At 35.5% G+C, this 22,793-nt stretch overlaps 1 protein-coding gene across 1 annotated transcript in view; it reads left to right on the forward strand.

The window, feature by feature from the left end:
* The first annotated feature begins 1,182 nt into the window (after positions 1 to 1,182).
* The window catches only part of LOC107549664 (MAP/microtubule affinity-regulating kinase 3-like), a 61,246-nt gene continuing 39,635 nt past the window's right edge, over positions 1,183 to 22,793 (forward strand). Inside the window, exons 1-3 of the mRNA XM_016230839.1 lie at positions 1,183 to 1,363; positions 8,900 to 9,091; positions 9,502 to 9,555. Of these exons, the coding sequence (XP_016086325.1) occupies positions 1,253 to 1,363; positions 8,900 to 9,091; positions 9,502 to 9,555 (357 nt within the window). The 5' untranslated portion in view covers positions 1,183 to 1,252. The remainder of the gene's footprint in view (positions 1,364 to 8,899; positions 9,092 to 9,501; positions 9,556 to 22,793) is intronic.

Here is a 22,793-nt window from a genome sequence, read left to right on the forward strand (position 1 = left end):
TGGGTTTAGTTACAGTGTAATGCATTTATTAAGCATTTCTCAAAAATTTCCAAACTCATTATATAGGTTTGATATTAAGGTTTTATCATGATAGATATTTAACTGCTGTGACACACAACATGCCTTTATGTTTGTGTGTGTGTGTGTGTGTGTGTTTTTTGTTTTAGCTGCAAATTTTTTTTGCAGTTCACATAGACGGTGTTCAAAGTACAAATATTCCATGTGAGCAATCAATTAATAGGAGGTCATACAAACTGCATGCATGACAATAATACAAGAATTTTGATTTTTTTTATTTGAGTTTTAGATTAAATAGCACTGCATAACACTACTTGACAGTAACATTTTGCAGTGATGTGCAGTGTTTAAATTGCATCCATAATAATAATAAAAAACTGAAAACAGAATATCGAATGCTCCACTCATGTGAAATGCACTTTAAATTACAGTATCTATAAAAAGCGCTGTATAAATGAAGTTTATTGTGCTGGAGCTCTTGTGCGTCATTGGTTAGAAAAGGGACACACAGATAAGTGAGGAGACCTTACCTGCCTGATTATGCAGTCTCACCACTGGTTAGTCCTTGAGTGACGACTATTCCCTTCTTTGCTACCCAGAGAGAGTTAGAGAGAAAGAGAGAGAGAGAAGGCTCAAATCCTCTGTACCCATTGGACATCTAACGACAAGTGTCGGAAATGTTTTCATGCTCCTCTGAGCATTGGTTTGTGCCAGGCGATCAATGAGCTGTCAGCATCACAAAAACGGACCGACTGTCAGCTTCGACGCCATTCAGATCGCCAATGCTAGAATGAAGGGCTCCCACTCTGTCAAGAGGCACCGCATAACTATAGTAAGTGCTAATTACTCCATTTTGCAGTGATGTGCAGTGTTTAAATTGCATCCATAATAATAATAAAAAACTGAAAACAGAATATCGAATGCTCCACTCATGTGAAATGCACTTTAAATTACAGTATCTATAAAAAGCGCTGTATAAATGAAGTTTATTGTGCTGGAGCTCTTGTGCGTCATTGACACACAGATAAGTGAGGAGACCTTACCTGCCTGATTATGCAGTCTCACCACTGGTTAGTCCTTGAGTGACGACTATTCCCTTCTTTGCTACCCAGAGAGAGTTAGAGAGAAAGAGAGAGAGAGAAGGCTCAAATCCTCTGTACCCATTGGACATCTAACGACAAGTGTCGGAAATGTTTTCATGCTCCTCTGAGCATTGGTTTGTGCCAGGCGATCAATGAGCTGTCAGCATCACAAAAACGGACCGACTGTCAGCTTCGACGCCATTCAGATCGCCAATGCTAGAATGAAGGGCTCCCACTCTGTCAAGAGGCACCGCATAACTATAGTAAGTGCTAATTACTCATTCTAATTAGGATGATTAAATTTAGATTAGAAGAAAAAGGCCGTTTGTAATGAGGCTGTTGTAATATGCAAAGCCATTGAGAGTCAGAAAGGAAGCAGATTTGTTGACACAGGAAGGTTTTAATGTGTAATGCACTTGAAACCGGTCCAGGCTGTGAGATTTTAGATCATATTTGGCAAATGTTTAATCAGAACAACAGTGAATGTTGTGATTAGCCCCTCAAATGGTGTAAACCCCGATTGATTTTGTTGTAACACTGGCTGCATCAGATATTGACTGAAGTTGTATTGAGACATTTAAAATGAAACTATGTTGAGATCTTATCAGCAACAACAATGTTATTATTATAGGCGGTTTTCATGTTGTGATAGAGAAATATTACTCTGTGCTCTAGAATGTCCTAGATGAGAGCATTTGTCCTAGAGGGAGAATTTAGGACACAGTCTTTTTAAGGATCTCTCATGGTCCTAAATAATGATTTCAAATGATTTTGCACTGCAAACTCCAGTTAACATACTTCAGACTTCTCGTTTGATGTTTTTTTTAATGCAGTTATTCATGCATTTAAGATTTAAGTGTTCAGTCTCTTATTAGTAAAAGAAAAAATAGCACTGACTCAACACCTGCTTTTCTACAAATCACAGCTAGTTTGAATAAGGTTTTGTACCTGATAGACTTACGTTCCTCAGATTGGCCATTGAAAATTGTTTGCTAATCTAGTCTAATCTAGGTTACCATTTTAAATGTAAACATTAAATTAATATTACATGTAATTTTTTATTTTATTTAATATTGTGTTTAATGTTAGGTTTGAATATAGGTTTAGACTTTTTAAATCCCCCTGTTTAGATGGTAAATCTATCCTTATTTTATCAAGTCAAGTTAACCAGTTCCTATTTACTGTGATGTTATTCATCGAATGAGTCTGACATTTGTAGTTACCAGTGTTAATTTTGACAGCATATTTTGATTTAGTTTTAGTCATAGTCTTTTGACTAAAATGCCATTTAGTTTTAGTAATATTTTAGTCATCTGAAATGTTTTTAGTTTTAGTCGACTAAATATCATAAGATTTTAGTCGACTAAATTACAGTAAATTTAGTCGGCTAAAATCTAATGGGTTTAGTTACAGTGTAATGCATTTATTAAGCATTTCTCAAAAATTTCCAAACTCATTATATAGGTTTGATATTAAGGTTTTATCATGATAGATATTTAACTGCTGTGACACACAACATGCCTTTATGTTAAAATGAAATAAAACCACGTCTCATAAAGAACAAGAATATGGTCTACTTTTTAATGAAATACCAATGGTTATATCGGCTAATTATGCATTCTTTATAGCAACTTGTTAACCATATTCTTCATTCTTTCAAGCAGACATATTTATTTCTATAAATACATTTAGATTAATCTTTAAGGCTACTAAAGTTTTTCAGTCAAGAGCAGTGCGTGATTTTCTGTCTTTCTTTTGTTGCTTGATTAACATCAATGACTCGGACAATAGCAACTAAAATAGGCTGCTGTCCCTTTAAAACCGAATGCACAGCTGATACATACACGTTCTCCTTACTGTTTACGTTAATTTAAGACGTAATCAACTGTGTTTACGTGAATACTCGTCAAAACGGACAATTCGACATAATTTTGTGTGTAATTCTCCGTTCATGCGTTGCGAAAGAGTACTCGCGCGCTGTGAGAGGCGCTTTCTGTGTGTGTGTATAGTGTCTGCGCTCAGAAAATCGGACCGAATTGAGTTCACTCTTGCATCGTCAGTGTTATCCATATGTCTACTCTTCTCTTACTCCCACATATTGACATTATTTGAACGTTTTATGCGACGTGCAGCAAGTGTATTGCCGGTTCATATGTACGTGTAACCTCCGAACCAGGCAGCAGATTCGTTCTGAATGAATCTCATCCCAAATCTTCCCTCCCTAACATTTTCGTCTCGTTTTTATTCGTTGCCGAAAATGTCAATAGATTTACGTCATAGTTTTTGTTATTCAAAAAGAGTTTTAGTTTGTTTAGTTTGTCAGCCTACATCCTTCATAGATGGACGCTGCTGTGATTTAGGTTAAAAACGTGTAAATAGTCAGTACATATCAAACAATATCAAGCAATAGTGACCACGTAATAAAAACAGTTACTCACACTTGTGTGTTGCGACATTACTATCGAATCTGGTGTAGTTGGTAGGCTACTAGGGATGTAACGATTAACTGCAAGCCGGTTGAAAATCGATTCAAATATGTGACGATTGAAATCGGTTGAGATGCTAAACCAATCGAGATTCATTTAGGGGTAGGAGTTTATATGAATGAATGTCTGAGGGGAACTAACTGTCTTTAGAAAAGTTTAGATGGTATTTTTTCTTTTCATCTTGCCTCTGTATAATGCATATTAAAGTTCATAAGTGCAGCGCTCCTTTGTTTACAGCAGAAACCAAGGAAACGCTTTAAGCGCCACCTACTGGCAGAGAGTGAATCTGCGTCTCATTCAGCTCGTCTGCTGTTTCTGTTTCATGCAGATATTTTTATGTATAGTTTCACAAAACTGAAGTCAAACCATTCTGTTTTTGCATCAAATTTCGAAATTATACAATTTAATTTAAATTAAAAACTGCTCATGTTGCATGTATGGAGCATCTTTGTTTGGATCATGATTAAAATGCATCATGTAAAAAAAATTATTAAAAGTTGTTGCCTCTAATTGTAAATGGAAAGAGCACAGACAAAGCCTTAATTTGTTTATATGAAGAGATTTCTTTTATTTGTGTTTCTTATTTATTTGATTTGGGGCTTGTTTGTAAATTTCAATTTAGTTTCGTTATTTACATTATATTAAAATTTTGTCATTTAGCAGACACTTTTATCCAAAGGGACTTACAAATGAGGACAATAGAAGCAATCAAAACCAACAAAAGAGCAATAATATGCAAGTGCTATATTAGTATATTATTATAGTGTTATATTTCAATTTTAAAAAGAAATGTGCAGCATTTTGTCCAAGCAATAATAAAAGAACACATTTAATTTATAATTTGTCTTAAATCTCATTTTGTAAAAAATAAAAGAAATTGTGAATCGAATCATGAAATCAAAATCGTGAATCGATTCAAATCCAATCGTCAGTTGAGTGAATCGTTACATCCCTATAGGCTACAGCATCATCTTTTAGTTTCAATCTTTCTCAAAATCCTGGGTCGAATTGTGCCTTGTTTGTAAACAAATCTGCGGTAAAATGAGGGGAACAAAGGAGGACCAAGTTCTTACTGACACGGTCTGGAACTTCATTAAAAATAAAGTTCATCAACTCTTTCCTAATGTAGGGATTAGAAGGAAGGCAATGCAGACTGTTTTTCCACATCTTGGCACTGCACAGCGTCTTGTTGTCTTCAGAGCCATCTTTATAGTTTAGTTTCTGCATAGACATGCGCAAATCGGTGGGCGGAGCTAAACAGGCAGTGATGAAGCAGGGGTTGATCTTTTGTGGAGGCGGTGTTTAGCCACATTGTTACATCATAAAGTGGCACATTCCATAAACTGTTGTTGGCTTCAATATGGCTTCAATATAATCTGTTTTTAGACTAACGAGAAAGTTCTGAGTTCTGAAACTTACAGTATGTTTTTAAAGTACAATGACCTCTTATGTCAAAATATCAAGGGAATTTTGATTTCTCAGTTCATGACCCCTTTAAAATATATTAAAATTGAAAACAGTTATTTTAAATTGTAACTATATTTCACAATATACGTTTTTTTTTATAAATTCTCTCAAAAACTTTAAAAAAGAAAAGAAAACTGACCTCAAACTTTTGAAAGGTAGTTTATAGTGGGGTACAAATGTCTAAGACCACATTGCAAATTTAGTATTGATAACTGAATTTAAAACTGGAAACAAATAAGTTTTAGGGTTAAAAACTGTAAGACAAATCTATTGTTATTATGTGAAATGAATAAGAATTTATGATTCTGCAATATTTGTAGGTCATGAATCAAATAGATAATTTTGAGCCAGTGACCATGTGAACTTTTTTGTGCAGACGGTACAAAATGAAGCACAAGATGCTCTTTGGAACATCTTGGCTCCTGCCTTTGCTTTCGTCCACTGTTATTTTGTGGTAATACCGTATTGACCCCAATATAAGTCTAGACTTTGACATGTCAATAATACACCCACAACAATAGGTGGAGCCAAATATGCATAAAACGAGTGTGCCATGAAATACGTAATGTAATGCGTGTTGTAAAGATCGCGAGTAAAAACAAAAGAAAAACAAAACCTTACAGGTGCATGAGTCGTGACTGTCACGTTAGCCTGATGGGACTAAACTCCCTTTGTGATTTTAAAACGTAAGACAGTACCCAGATTTGAAGACTACAGTAAGATTTAACTTCTACTGTTAATAAGATTTTGGTAGGCTACTATTAGATGGATAGCCTAAATTCAGATAGGCTACCTGTTTTTTTTTAAAGTGTATATTTTTTTAATGTGATTGTTGGTACATTTTACCAGTTTTTACCATACTTTCAAAACAAAATTAAAATAGGAAAAATATGAAAATAATTGAAGACAAAATGTGTTTTACTGAGAAAAAACAAGATTTGGCTTTAAAAAAGCCTTTTTCCAAAAGGTACATCTGGAAAAAAGGGGGTCGTCTTATATTCGGGCCAATACGGTACAACTAATTGATTACTAACTGGCTATTGATTTTTTTTTTTCTTTTAAAAAGCTTATCTTTGATCTGATTCATTGCTGTATGGTGCTGCTCTCATCATTGTCTCAGTGCTGCTTTATGACATTGAAGGCTTTTATGAGCTTCTGCTATCTATTTTGGACCTTAAACCTCATTTTGTAGTTTAAAGCAATAGTTCAACCTAAAATGAAACTTCTGTGATCATATACTCACCCTCATGTTGTTCCAAACATGTCTTCTGTGGAACACAAAAGGTGATTTTTCAACAATTCCATTATTTGTAGAGCAAAATAGATCAAATAATAATTTATATGACTAGTGGTCATGTAATAGTTGAACTAAAACCTGTGGAGTTTGAATTACAAAATGAAGTAATCTTGACCAAGGTTTACTAGTACTACCCAATTTTGTAATACTTAAGGTCTTTTCATGACTTGAATACCATGACTCACAGTGATGCAGGCAACATCTCAGGTATTGTTTCAGTCTCCATCCACGTCATACCTCATTTCCTGAATCCCTTATTGAGAGATATTGTTCATTTTTCTTTATACCGGCAGCACGCATGCTGTGGCCTTTTCATCTACATTGAATATTATCATTAAGATGTCTATTGCAGTTATTTTGAGGGCTAATTTTTTTAGGGTTCCAGATGGACCGGCATGCTGCTTGAAAATGTATCATAGATGAGTCTTCGCTGTGCAAACCGATGGTGTCATCACTGCCTTTTGTTTGCTCAGTGATGCTGACATATTAAATAGATTTACTACAGTCATGGCCACTAATTATCATCGCTCATCCATTACAGTTATTGATTCAATGAGGTAGCTGGGTGTTTTTGTCTTTTGGGTAATGCTGTTTGAGATGTTAACATCATCATTAGTGGCACTGAACTATTTTACATTCTTATAACTTCACATTCACTGTCAAATTTTAAACAAATAGTTTACCCAAAAATTGTAATCTGCTGAAAATTTAGATCGATTTAGTTGTAGATGAGTTTGTTTCATTGGAGCAGATTTGGAGAAATTGAGCATTGCATCAATTGCTCACCAATGAATCCTCTGCAGTAAACGGGTGCCGTCAGAATGAGTCCAAACAGCTGATAAAAACATCACAGTAATTCACAAGTAATCCACACAACATCTTGTGAAGTGAATAGCTGCGTGTTTGTAAGAATCAAATCCATCAAGACGTTTTCAACTTCAAACCATTACTTTCACCTAAAATATAAGCCCTCTTTCTATAATGCTGCTTTCTTCATTGAAAGTCTGAATCAGGAGAGAAATATGCACAGATTAAGCACCGTTTACAAAGCAAAAAAGTCTACTTTAGCCTACTTTTTCACTGTAGGAAATGGACTAGTCATTTGGCCAGAAGTTAAAAACCTCTTAATAGCTGATTTGTCTCATACATGCAGTAACACGCATCTTTTCACTTCACAAGATGTTAATTGATGGACTGGAGGGGTGTGAATTACTTGTGGATTATTGTGATGTTTTTATCAGCTGTTTGGACTCTCATTCTGACGGCACCCATTCACTGCAGACAGAGGATCTGGTGAGCTTTGGTGATCTCCAAATCTGCTCCCATGAACAAACATTCATTAAAATTTCAGCAAATTTTCATTTTTGGGTGAACTACTCCTTTAAATTCTCTGTCACTTTAAATTCTTATAACTTAATAGTCACATAAAAACGCTGGTGTCCATTTCTATAAAGTACCAAATCTTAGTTATACTTGACTAGCAGGAAGAAACTTTGTCTTCAAAAATCAGCAACAAATAATAATTTTGAAAAAGTATCCCTCTCTATTTCTAAAAGGATGCAGCTCCAGTATTTTTCAGCGATAAAGGAAGTCAAAACAGAAATCCAGGAAACCATCTGACATTTTGTCCAGATTACTTTATTTACATGTCTCCCTTATGAGGGGAAACTTAAGAGGCACTGTACTGTAGCACAAACAGATGTCAACTGAAACTCTTTGACCTGCTCGGTTCACAGATATATATCCTTGATGGGAGGAAATGAAGATATTTCCTGCGGTGAAGCTCCTCTTTGAGGTTGTCGGGTTCAAATATCTTCATGCAAACAGCATTTGACATTCCCTATGTTTTCATTTACCTGGCATTTAACAGCTGTCAGACTACCAAAACGAATGCAGTATACAGAGATCTCCAAAATGAGTAGAATTTTAGTTAAAACTTTTTAATGTTCTGACAGTTTTATCTAATTGAAAGGCTGTTGCATTCACACAAAATTATATGGAAGTTTAGGATTGAGAATGCTCTTGAAAGTCTCTTATGCTTACCAAGGCTGCATTTATTTGATAAAAAAATACAGCAAAAACCGTAATATTGTGAAATATTTTTTTACAATTTATAATAACTGGTATCTAGTGTAATATATTTTAAAATGTAATTTATTCCTGTGATGCAAAGCTGAATTTTCAGCATTATTACTCCAGTCCTCAGTGTCACATGATCCTTCAGAATTAATTCTAATATGCTGATTTGCTGCTCATGATTTTTTATTATCATCAATGTTGAAAAGAATTGTGCTGCTATTTTTGTGGAATTGGTACTACATTATTTTTTTTCAGATGTTTTAATAAATTGAATGCTCAGAAGAACAACTTTAATTTGAAACCGAAATCTTTTGTAAAATTATAAATGTCTTCACTTTCAGTTTTGATTATTATAATGTGTCCTTGAGCACAAAAAATACTTTCTTTAAAAAAAAATCTTACAGACCCCAAACTTTTGAACAGTAGTATATTTGTTTTTACTAATCTTTTTCCCCCCCATCTGTCTCCAGCACACATCACACACGGATGGGCGGAATGAAGTGGCGTCCCGTCCAGGGCGGTCAGGGGCCCGCTGTCGGAACTCCATCGCCTCCTGTGCCGATGAACAGCCACATATCGGCAACTACCGGCTCCTCAAAACCATCGGCAAGGGCAACTTTGCCAAGGTCAAATTGGCACGACACATTCTCACAGGACGAGAGGTGAGCTTCATGAAGATCTCAATGGAGAACTTTTGGATTTTGCTATATATATAGAGAGAGAGAGAGCACGGTTTGCTTTTTTATAACTTTTTTGTATGATAACATTTTTTACAGTTAAACATAACTGTAAATTTTCTACATACAAATAATGTCATTATGCAAAAATAAATTACTTAATGGTCCTTAAAGTATCTCTAAAATAGCAATATTATAAGTAAATTATTATAAATAGTATTTGTTTTTATTTAGGAATGAAATACAACCCAGACTTGTTCCCAAATGCTTTAGTGAGATTCACCCTGATGTTGAGTTGAGCTGCGGAGATAAAATCATAATATTGAGGCTCTTTTACTGACTACTCGTCAGACTTCATTGAACAAGCCAGTGAAATTTTTTTTTTTTTCTTGCAGGTGGCCATAAAAATTATTGATAAGACGCAACTTAATCCTACCAGCCTTCAAAAGGTAAACATTTCAGGATTACTGTTGAGCTATAAAAACCAGTCCTTCTCATTCTCAATCTCCCCCAGCCTTCTCTCTTTGAACTGGTTTAAGGATAAGAGTGTGCGAGAATGGAATCCCCCTTTTGTCCTTCCAGAGCGAATTAAACATTAACCACATATGTAGATAGCATGACTGTATTTCTTTGCAAGGGACAGTTGCTTTTGGACCGCTTTCTTTTTATTGCCTATTTTGTTATCTTTTTGATTTGACATTAGTTGACACATTTGTTTTCATCAGCACAAGATGCAGACCAAAAATCAAAGGGACTTCTGTTCAGAGTTGTGCATGATGGTAGAGCAGTAGCTGATGGAGGAACCCTCTGTGGACTTGGATTTCAGAGGCAGCTAATAATAGCAGGAGCCAAGAAATCAGAATGAGAGGCTCAAATAATAACTACACACATGCAGAGTGGAAAGCAGAGTGCTTAGATGGAACTCTTTGCTTAGCTTGAGTCTCCTGGAGTTTGTGACCTGTGTGTGTTTTTTTTACCTCCGGATGGACCGTATAGATCACATTGTCACATTGAGGCCAATGTGAGGTGTTGATGTTCTCTTCCACTGGCTGCCTTTTCCCTATAATTAGCCGGCACTTGTTTTTCCAGGCCATTGATTTAGGCCGTTTTCCATTTGTGAGCCGAATGACAGCCCATGACTTAGGTTGTGTCTCTGGAGTGGAGGTGGTGATCTGTTTGGGGCATAAGGGGCAAAGACTGGATGCGATCGAGCCCCAGTATGTATTTCCAATTAAGATGTCATGTCCTCAATAACCTGAGGTTGATTAATGAAGGTATGTTGGTTAGTATTGAAAAGCATCTGTCATTGTTTGGCTTGCTTTACATGGCATTCTTGATTGAAGGCATGAACGGAGTAACTCATTTGCAAAGTTTCCTTTAAAGTGATTGTGGAACAGAAAATGTAGACAAGATGGGTTGGCAAATTAATTGCTAGATGTTGTTTTTAAAGTGGCTGAATGTTATGGCTGATACAGATGTATAAATACTAATGTAGCCGGTGACATATAATACCAAGATATACAGTATATGCATGGTATTATATTTAATTTCCACACATTTGTTTCAGTTATATTATATTTTGTTTAAATATATATTTTTAAAATAATGACAAATTTATTTAAAAATAATACACTCTTAATAAATTAAATTAACATTCATACAAGTTTTACTTCAAATTATCAAATGAACACAAAAGGTGAGAATTTTTCAGGTGTACACATTATCAGATAGGCTAATTTCTTTTCCTGGCTTATATGACGGCCTACTACTAATTTTAAATATGGCTAGATAATTAATGATCAGTAGTGTACGTTTTTTTTTAGTTAGTGTAAGAAATGATTGCCTTCATTCAGAAAGGACACATTGAATTGATCAAAAGTGACAGTAAAGACCTGTATAATGTTATAAAATATTTCCTTTTTAAATAAATGCTGTTCTTTTGAAATCTATTCATAAAACAATACTGAAAAAAGTATCAAGGTTTTCATAAAAATATGACGCAGCACTACTGTTTTCGACATTGATCATAAGAAATGTTTGTTGATCATCAAATCAGCCTATTAGTATGATTTCTGAAGGATCATGTGACACTGAAGACTATATTCGATTTTTTTATGATATATTCAAGTATTAAACAGTTAATGTGAATTGTAATAATATTTCACATTATTACTGTTTTTTTACTGCATTTTTTATAAAAGAAAATGCAGCCTTGGAGAGCATAATAGACTTCTTTCCAAAACGTTTAACATCTTACAGGCTTCAGACTTGTGTATGTTTTAACCCAACACGACCATAAATAATATGACTAATTTGTTCTAAATGCCATGAATAATGTTAATTCAAATGTCGATATTTGATGTCAGATTATTTCAGTATTGTTCAACCTAGTATACTGCTCCATTTATATTATTTTCTCTCGACCTCTGCAAAGATGATGTTTGCTATCTCTGTCCATAACTCATGTCTGCGGTAGTGTGTAATGACTCGTCTGTACTGCATAGTCCTGGACAGGAGGCTGACTCATTATCACCGCTGATTCAGAACTTGCAGCCGTTACTCACTTTCACTGCTTGACATTTCAGAGCTCTGATATCTCATGTCTGATCTTTCGTATTATTATGGCGAAAGGGGATGTTGGAGTATTGGTAGCCAAATGGGTAAGATGCTACACTGCGAATATGAAGGTTGCAATAGGTGCAATTGAAGAACTGAGTCCTTAGAGACTTTCCTTGCAAGTCGTTTTGGATAAAAACTTCAGCTAAATTACAAGTAACAAGGTAGCTGCACTCCTCCTTACTTATTTTCTATAGAGACCAAGGTTTCTTAAGCAAAACTGGGTCACAGATTGTTTTATCTTCCAATTGACTGGAAGAACTTGTATTCAGTTCTGGTTTCAGCTTTATCTTTCTATCTTATTCTATTTTTCACTTAAGCATTAGATTCAGTATCAGGTGCAAAAACAAGCTTTTATAATGGCAGTTTATCTGTGTTGGGATCTTTGGCGAAGGTCTTGAGTGTTGCTTGTTGTGTAAGTCGATTGTTGTTTTCGTCTCTGGACTTTCTAATGAGACCCACATGTGGGAGTGAATTGGAAGCGGTGACCCCGTTTGGTTAAATAATAATATTGTCAGTAGTGGACAAACAATGGCTTGGATGGCAGTGCTAGAGCTAGATCTGAAAGTTTGACCCATATTGTCGTAGTCCATATCAGCGGTTCTCAATTCCAGTCCTCGCGTACCCCCGCTCTGCATGTTTTGCACGTCTCTCTTTGTTAACACACCTGATTCAGATCATCATCTCGTTAGAAGTGAGCTCCGTGCATGAACTGTGTTCCGATTGACATGGTCCCTACACAGTGTCCATTGCTCCCTACTCCCTGAGCAGGGGAAATCCGTTGAAGTTTACTTCACTTCGGAATATTCATTTACAGATTTGCACTGCGCTGCTGCCTGCAGCGTCTTCACACACATACGAAACTTACTAGAAAAGTGTGAAGTGGGACATAATATACCTCTGTAAATAAATACAATTTAAATTCACGTCTCGCACACTTAAATGCCCTTTGTATGGAACATACACGCTCGCTTCAAACTGGAATCATGGAGGAATATCCGGTAATGTCCACTTCGCAGGGCACTTCGTCAAATATAACAAACGTCTGAAGCAATAAGAGAAACATACAAAATGTGCAGAGCGGGGGTACGCGAGGACTGGAATTGAGAACTGCTGGTCCATATCACTCCCTGCATAAATAAAGAACTATAAATTAGGCTATTAAAGGCATACTTTAATACGGTCATTTACTTGGCCTTCATAAACCTGTATGACTTTATTTCTTCTGAGGAATGCAAAAGAAGATATATTAGAAAAAATGCCTGTCCATACAACGAAAGTCAATGGGGTCCAATGTTGTTTTGGATTTCAGCGTTCCTCAAATTGTTTTCTTTTGTGTTCCACAGAAGACAGACAGTCAAACAGGTTTGGAACAACATGAGGGTATGAACGTGATGACAGAACATTTGTTTTTGGATGAACTGTACATTTAATTATGTTTCTGGTTGGTTTCAGGAGTTTTTAGTTGTTAATATGTGACCCTGGACCACAAAACCAGTCTTAAGTCAATGGGGGAAAATTTGTAGCAACAGCCAAAAATGCATTGAATGGGTCAAAATTATAGATTTTTTTTTTATGCCAAAAATCATTAGGATATTAAGTAAAGATCATGTTCCATGAAGATATTTTGTAAAATTTCCTTCTGTAAATATATCAAAACTTAATTTTTGATTAGTAATATGCATCGCTAAGAACTTAATTTGGACAACTTTAAAGGCGATTTTCTCAATATTTAGATTTTTTTGCACCCTCAGATTCCAGATTTTCAAATAGTTGTATCTCTGCCAAATATTGTCCTATCCTAACAAACCATACATCAATGGAAAACTTATTTACTCAGCTTTCAGATGATATCTAAATCTCAATTTCGAAAAATTGACCCTTATGACTGGTTTTGTGGTCCAAGGTCACATATGAGACGGTATCAAATCATAATTATAGTTTTCTGGCGTTTTGGTTCATATTTGTTTGCATTCAAGTCATCTCTTTGCTAGTGTACTCCTAAACAATGACAAAATGACCTTTTATGTGCAGTTAAAATGTATAGTTTTTCTTTTCTGGGACAACTGACCAAAAATATCGATGATGCACCTTGTATTCATATTTTCTAGAATTTATCTAACATCAAATTTCACAGCATTAATAGAAGTAGTAGTAATAATATAAATTATTATTTATTTATATTTGATAAATTTACATTTATCTATTTATCTTATCTTATATTATTTGTATTATTGTTGTTGTTGTAAAATAATATTTATTTATGATTTAGGTGGTGTAAATTTTTTCTAGCATCTAATACCGCCCAATTATTCAGTTCAGTTACATTTTATTTGTATAGAACTTTTCGCAATACAAATTGCTACAAAGCAGCTTCACAAAAATATCACACACACACACATATATATATAAATAAAAAATGAAGTGCCATGCACTTTTGTGTTCATGGTTCTCACTTCATGTTTGCTGTTAGCAACTCTTTGTGGTTTATCACTCAGCAAACAAAACTCTTTGAGATCATATTGACACTAACAGTAGAATTTGACATGACATGGACATGCATAGACATGCAGTGATACTAGACACTGCATCTAATCGCTATGCTTGATACGGAGTCAGTTTTTACACGTCTTGGAGAGACGCTGTTTCGATTGGCATGCAGCACTTTGCCGTTAACCTTAATATTCAAATACAGCATCCACCCACACACCTCAGGCCCTCTCACAGACAATGACCACTTCTCTGCTTCCCAGAGCTTTTTCTTCTTTGTCTCTCACCGATGCATTTTTTTATTTGCGTTGGTGCGACCTCTTACGCAATTGCCGAGAGTGGGAAGACTAGTTCCTTCTCCTTGTTAAAATTAACCTCTTTTTATGTGTGAATATCAGCAATTGACAAACCTGCGATGGAGTCAAGGTTGAGATCTCGGAAGCACACCAAGCGTTCAGTAGCTGAAAGAAGCACGTGAACGTCATGGATGCATGTTTTTAGATCATGCATGTGGGTGTACTGTACGTGGGTGTTGATGTAAGAGAGAAGTGCCGTTCAATGATCCCAGATGATTTTTTTCTGCCACTAGTATCCTAGAAACTCTCATACAGCATTTATTTTCTTTCAGCTAGTGAATGAGGAACATCTGAGATCAGGGATAGGAATGAAAATGGGATGAGTCACCATTTCTCCTCTGAGAAAAGGCCTTAAATCCTAAGTTCATTCTTGATCACATTGCTTTTATTTGGCCTAGAGCAACCTCCCCCAACACCTGCTCAGATATGCCTATTTCTAGTGTGGTGCACAGATGGTTCGGCCTCTTATTTGTGTGTGGTCATGAGGAAAGGACAAGTGCTTAGGGGTATTTTATAAATTATAGGTTAGAGCCCTATAAATGAGTTTTATTTTTTCCCAAATTCACATTTTTTGTCTTAAATTAAATCTTGGCAATCAAAAAAATCAAATTAATTGAAATCATGAAAAACTGCGAAAAGTCTGGGGTCATGGAGAGCTTTTAAAGAAACGTTTATCCCTTCTCTTTGGAGTGTTACAAGCTCTTGGTGCATAAAGAAGATCTGTAAAGTTACAAAGACTAAAGTCTCAAATCCAAAGAGATATTCTTTATAAAAGTTAAGAGTCAGCCACGCCTACCTAAAACGGCTCGTTCTAACACGCCCCATGTCTACATGGAAGATTTGCATAATGCCGCCCAAATGTTCACGCAAAGAAAGAAGGCGTAACTTTTATTCTCGCTGTAGTATTGTTGCCGCCGCCATGTCGTGAAGGCGCTGTGTGTTTCGTTGTGAAAGCGAAACTACTTTGTTTGGTCTTCCAAAAGAGGACGATATCCGCTTCGTCATGCCTGGAGCTGATCCGTGCTGGTCGCTGAGGAAATACTTCAACTTCGCGCTGTGGATCGCCAGATCGGCTTTCACCGTGGACGAAGCGGAGTCCAGCATGGGGTCGTCACACGTGGTTGCCGCAAGCATCACAATATGGTAGGGATGTAACATTTCCGTCACACGCTTGAGATATTCGGCCAATCACAACGCACTGGATAGCTGGCCAATCAGAGCACACCTTGCTTTTTCAGACCGATGAGCTTTGTAAAAATCGACACGTTTCAGAAAGGCGGGGCACAGAGGAGAAGCAATAATGTACAGTATGTGGAAAATAATGTGTTTTTTTAACTTTAAACCGCATAAACACATTTCATTACACCAAATACACAAAATAATGTTCTTTTTAGCAACATCATATCACACCTTTAAGCAGCACAACAGATTTCATCATTGATAATGATAATAAATGTTTCTTGATTACTTATTAAAAGTTAACAATTACATATTTAGGGCCCTATGAAATCGGTTTTATTTTTTTCCAAATTCTGTTTTCTGTTTTATTTTCTGGATTCTGTTTTAATGGTATAATTAATGGTTTACTGGTTTAATTAAATATTTAGTAATCAAAAAGCATGTCTAATGTTTGATTCATACTATTTGAAAACAATTATTTATTTATTTACTTATTTTTGTTTGTTAGTTTATTATTTTTTTAACAATAATAGGGACTTGAGAAATGTTTTTGTTTTGTTTTATTTTTTATTTATTTATTTTTTCATAAATTCTGTTTTCTGGATTTATGATTTAATGCAAATGTATTAGCGGTGATAATCAAATGAAGGCATAAAACATAGCAATTTAATCTTTTAAAATGTAATCAAATGAAAATTTAGCAATTCTTTTTATTTTTGGCAAACAAAGTGAAAGTGGCAAACAAACTGAGGTTCACTGCTAAAATTAAAACATGGAGGAAAAATTCCATATTAAAATAAAGTTTAAATAATTGTATTCTTACTTTGAGAAGTACACTAGTTTCTGTGTGTATATGATATGATGATAGTTTTATCAAATGAAATGCTGAAAACACCACAGGCATCACGTAACATGCTTGAGTATGTGTAATACTACCGTACCGTGGTTTGATTTGTAGTACGGCCCTACTTTTGATATATTCATTCAAAATTTGCCAATTTCTCTGACATTCTGTGTTAGACTGTAAATTCAATTTTTATGACTGGATTCCACCATTTCCTCTGTGTTTTTCACATCACGGAAATCATAGGACTCTAATAGGAGTTCTCCTGAATTTTTATACAACTACATATAGGAAAATGAGAGCAATTAACAATGGGAATGGGAATGTTTACAAAACCCACAAAACCTCTGCAGTCTGGCAGCATTTTGCGGGCTTGTCGTCCCGCTGGCAATGACCTCATTTGTGCTTGCATCATCTAGAATGCGATGCATCTGTGCAGGTCCATTTGTTACTTGTTTGCCTTATTATGTCTGGATTTGACCTGATATTTTGTAACATCTGGATTGGCTATTCCTGTCCTTCTTTGGTTACCATCTAAAATAATTGAAAATACTGTCTATAAAGAAACATGATTATGTGAATTACTTTTTTAAGGATCTAAAATGCACAAATGTGGCACCTTTCGTTCGCTCCTCTAGCCAGACATGCAAATCTTCAAGTGGCTACTTTGTTCTTTTTTTTCTCCAGCTGCTGATATCATGGACTTCCCATTTCCTGTTTTTATCCTGTCAACCAGATTAGATCTTTTTAATCGTGAATTTCTTTGGTATTAGCACACTGCCTGCCTCTAATATTGGCGTTTAGAAATTGTACAATAATTGAAGCAATACACACTGCAGTTTTTAAAAACAAACATCATATCGAAAGGATTCACACCACATCCTATCAGAGAACAGCACCACTCAGATGGGCTGAAAGCTCTCTTCTTCTCTTTTATCCACTGGTGTCTTTCCTCCTCTTGTTATTGTTCTGTTTGTGTGTCAAGGATGGAACATTTTCTTCATTTTGTCTGGAAATTGTTGTTAGATGGCAGACAGACCTTACAGGACGCAGGTCTTGTTTCCTAGGTTGTAACTCCAGCTGCTTAGACACATTTAAAGGGGTCATAGGATGCCCATTTTCCACAAGTTGATATGATTCTTTAGGGTCTTAACGAAAAGTCTGTAACATAGTTTGGTTAAAATTTCTCAGTGGTAGTTTAAAAACACCTTTTTTTACCCTGTCAAAAACAGCTCTTTTCAGAGCATGCAGATTTGTAGCATTTTCCTTTAAATGTTAATGAGCTCTGCTGACTCCGCCCCTCTCTTCCGAGCCGCTCTCTGAGTGACTGTTTACTTTAGTCATTCATCGTGAAACTTGCTAATTAGCACATTATTAGGAAAGGCGATTTGCAAAGATTCGTTAAAAAACATTTACACTCACTTCTTCTGTAGATGAAGCTGGATCACGAATGATTCGCGTGAACAGAGACGCATTTATGTAGATCGGGGGCGCATTCCCTTCAAAAACAAAAATAATCCACTGTGTCTTCAGCGGCTCAGATGTCGGGAGTAAATGACGACTGCTATGTTCATTATTACATCCAACAACAGAACACCTCAATCGCTTAGGAGTCATTTTTGTCTACATCTGCTCCGGCGGTGAAACAATGGCGGACTGATGACAGCTCACTCAGGGTGGAGCTAAGGTAAGATGGCAGTCCAGTCTGTGCTGAAATGCTACTGTCAATCAAACTATCGTGGGAGGGGCCTGTCTGTGTGACGTCACACAGACAGGCATCTGAGATCGGCTCCATTTGAGAAAGGGGTAAATATTTTAGTAGATTTACAAAAAACCACTGGGTGGATTTTTATCATTTTAGGGTGGTTGTGTACACACACTGCCAACACAAATTTCAGTTCAAACAACTTGTAAAAGTGCATGTAGCATCCTATGACCCCTTTAAGAAAATGTCTGTGATGCTTATGATTTGGATTAATTTTCTAAGGCACATTTGAATTAAAATTAACAACAAAAGGTATGCATGTGTATGGATGGGCGAGAAATCTGTAGTTATATTTAGCATAGAAGTGTATAGTCTGGATATGAGAGTTTTATTATGTGCATTGTTTGTGATTAATTGTTTAATTATGTACACTACCATACAAAAGTTTGGGGTCAGTAAGTTTTTTTATTTATTTTTTTATAAATTAATACTAAAAATGTTATTCAGCAAGGATGCATTAAATTGATCAAAAGTGAAAGTAATGACATTTAAAATGTAAAAAAAAATATCCTGGTTTCCACAAAAATATTAAGCAGCAGCTGTTTTCAACATTGATAATGAGAAATGTTTCTTGATATTAGAACGATTTCTGAAGGATCATGTGATACTGAAGACTGGAGTAATGATGCTGAAAATTCAGCTTTGTCATCACAGGAATTAATTACATTTTAAAATACATATAAAAGTATTTCATATTCTTGATAAAATAAATGCAGCCATGTTAACCAGAAGATATTAAAGACATCAAAAAAATATATGCATCCTTGGTGAGCAGAAGACATCAAAAATGTAAAAATCTTTTGAATAGTAGTGTATATAGTTAAGAGATTTATGAAAGTATGCAAATAATTATTTACTTGTTCCTTGTAGATCAACTGGCTCTACTAGAACCACAAACATTTTTTTGTAACACCAAGAATGTCTAAATCCATAATAAAGGTGCACCATGCAGCAAAACAGTATTTAGGTTTGATATATTTAGCTTTAAGCTTTAGTTACAGTATTCAAGGAAGGTTAGGAGAAGCGTTATGAAAAGAATAGTACACCACAATCACAGACATTCCTATTTGCATGGGATTACATTTCCCCAGAGTTAACTGAAAAACACTAGGTAATTTGTGCCGTAATTTTGCCAAGGTTGTTTGAGGGGAATAAACACAGTCTTGTTTTATTCAGACAGGATCACAAAGAATGTCTGTGAAACTCAAATTTACCTAATTTCTTCATGGCAAATGAGTCCTGTCCGAGTTAGGCTAACGCTATAAGACAAAGCAGGCTCGATATGTCCCATTGTGCACTAAAATTGTGGCTTTCCGCACTTGATTGACATCTTTTAACTCTTTCAAAGTCAGTTCATACACTCTCAGAAAAAAGGTACAGAAGCCATCACTGGGGCGGTACCTTTTCAAAAGGTACACTTTTGTACCTTTTCGGTTCAAATATGTACACTTTAGGTACTAATATGTACCTTTAAGGTACCAATATGGACTCTTTAGGTACAAAAGTGTGCCTTTTGAAAAGGTACCGCCCCAGTACAACTTTACAGTGACAACTTTTGTACCTTTTTTTCTGAGAGTGTACTGTACATTATGAAACTATGCTTGAGCCTTCAGTATTTCTTTGAATTTTGTCTTTCATTTCAGCTTAGTTGTTCAATCTCTTTGAGCCTTCTTGAGGTTCAGGATGTTGTTGCGGCTGGTATTTAGTCTACCTTTTGGTTATTAGGTCCTGTCTTGAGTATGCGTCTGGCAGAATGAATGATTTGTGAACGGTTGGTTGTGATCAAAGCAGACTGATTCACCAGCATCGCTGCACAGCGTTAAAACAATCAACTCAACAGCTAAACTTAAATGTTCCATATTTTTGAACAAAGGAACATCTAAATATTTAGATCTTGAAGTTTCTATTTCTAGTTTTTTTTATTCTAGCATGTCTGGATTTGCTGTCATAAATGCTGCCTAATGTAATTAGCCATCTTTCTCTGTTCAAGCCTTTAATATGCTGACGTGCTCTTTGTTGGTAAAAAGTGTTAGAAAAAAGAGTGACAGAACTACAGTAACTTTGTGTTTTCTCAGGGAACAAATTTAGACTTTATTTTTTTGTTTATTTAGTGGTGCTTGTTCACAAATCAGACAATTCAGGACTCGGTACTCAAGCTCAGGTCTCGACTCGGCTGCAACTGTTAAAAGCTCATTAGATTTGGAGAAGATTATCAGTGAAAAACAACGTAGAATGATTTCTGAAGGATGTGACACTGAGACTGGAGTAATGATGCTGAAAATTCAGCTTTGCATCACAGGAATAAATTACATATTAAAATATATTAAAATACAAAAATGTTATATGTTACAATATTAATGTCTGTACAGTGTTTTTAATCAAACAAATGCAGCTTTGGTGAGCCTCAGAGACTTCTTTCTTTTCTTTTCTTTTCTTTACTTTTTTTTAATTATACAAACCTGGCCTTTTCTAAAAGATCCTTAAACAAGCACTTAAGGTGTTTTTAATCAAACAAATGCAGCTTTGGTGAGCCTCAGAGACTTCTTTCTTTTCTTTTCTTTACTTTTTTTTAATTATACAAACCTGGCCTTTTCTAAAAGATCCTTAAACAAGCACTTAATGAAGCTCTAAAATATAATCAGGGATATGTTATGACAACCTAGCAGGAATTTCTTTCTTGCTGCATTCTAAGCACTTATTTTATCTCTTTTCATGATCAGACAAGTGAAACAACGCAAATGAAAATAAGGAAATGCAAATAACCATATAATTAGGAATGCACTGTAGAATTTTTAATTATGAGTATTACATATTGGATAGTTAATCTCTTATTTCCCCTAATTTTGAATTTAGATTACCTTAGCCATCATCTAATTATCACTTAAAGTTCTTCTTTAGAAACACGAATGATTTAATAACACCATTAAATGTAATCTTTAGCAAATCTCAAAATTAATATGCATTTTTTATACTGTATATTATAATTATGTGATGCATAAATTCACTTATAGCATTTACATTTATTTAATTTTTTTATGTTACATTTTTTTGGTTTAGACAAAATGTTAAATATTATTATTTTTATTATTTTTGAATGTTAAATATGCAAATAGTGTATATTTAGCGTAGAAAAATAAATTTTCAATTTGTAAAAGGAAAGCGTGAACACTTTCCCAACACAAATTGTGCTAACCACTATTTGTGAATATTATTGTCTGCTGAATGCTTGAAACTATTGCAATTTCAGACTTATTCAGTCTAATTGTTTTGCATTATTGTTGTGTGTATGCAGTTCATAACTGAACATGTGAACCACTGGTCTGTATTACCGCAGCAGCTCATATGCTACAGATGTGTAATTGTAGAGGTAAGAACTGTGTGTGCTGTGTGGACGGCCCCTCTCTTTCTTAGTCAGTACAAAAGACTGAGTGACTTCCTGTTTATGAGATGTGCTGAGAGAGGAGGGGAGTGTGGGGTGATTGTTGAGGGACTGCAGAATGGTTTCCTGTTTCTCCACTGCCAGTTGCCTACTGGTATCCAGAGTGACCAGCTTGTGATAGGTGTTTGTACAGTGGTGGGTGGGGCTATTTTACGAAACCTCAGGAAATCAGCTGGCATTTTTACTTTTCCTTCACAGACCCATCAACACAGGACCCTTTATGACTTGATAGTCATAAAAGAATATAAAATAATAATAAAGACGAATAAGTCATAGAAGAATCCTGAAAAAAATCCACAAAAACATTAATAAGCACAACTGTTTTCAACCTTAAAGGGGTCATATGATGCTTTTTTAAAGATCATTATTTTGTGTATTTGGTGTAACAGAATATGTTGACATGCTTTAATCTTCAAAAAATACATTCTTTTTCAAATACTGTACATTATTGTAGGTCCTCTATGCCCCGCCTCTCTCAAACGCTTCGTTTTCTACAAAGTCCCTCCTTCCGACAAGCGCAGTCTGCTCTGATTGGCCAGCTGACCCAGTGCATTGTGACTGGCCGAACACCACAAGCACTCGTCGGAAATGTAACTCCCCTTACCATAACCGCGAGCTTAATCTTTCAAAATAAATGTAAAGACCGTCAATAATGTCATTAGTTTTACCATCAGTTCAAGCCCGAAAGGGGAACAGACACAGTAATGATGCAGTACACAAGCCGCGGTTAAGACAGCTGACTCTACTGTGATGTGACGCTAGCGCGTGCGCGCGCACACACACACACACACACACACACGAGGCGCAAAACTCCGCATTTGAACAGTCAATAGCAAATACTTAAACTAATAACAAAACAGTATCTGATTCAGAAGCTCCAGATTATCATAGCAAAGTCAGAATTACCTCCTCTCCTAGGCTCACGAAACGGTCGTCCATAAAATGCATTGCTGTTCTGTTGTAAGTAATCTTAAAGATTCCTAAATGCATCTACTTTC

Source organism: Sinocyclocheilus grahami, unplaced genomic scaffold (assembly GCF_001515645.1).
Source record: "Sinocyclocheilus grahami isolate Dianchi unplaced genomic scaffold, SAMN03320097.WGS_v1.1 scaffold378.1, whole genome shotgun sequence".
Taxonomy (NCBI): Eukaryota; Metazoa; Chordata; class Actinopteri; order Cypriniformes; family Cyprinidae; genus Sinocyclocheilus; species Sinocyclocheilus grahami.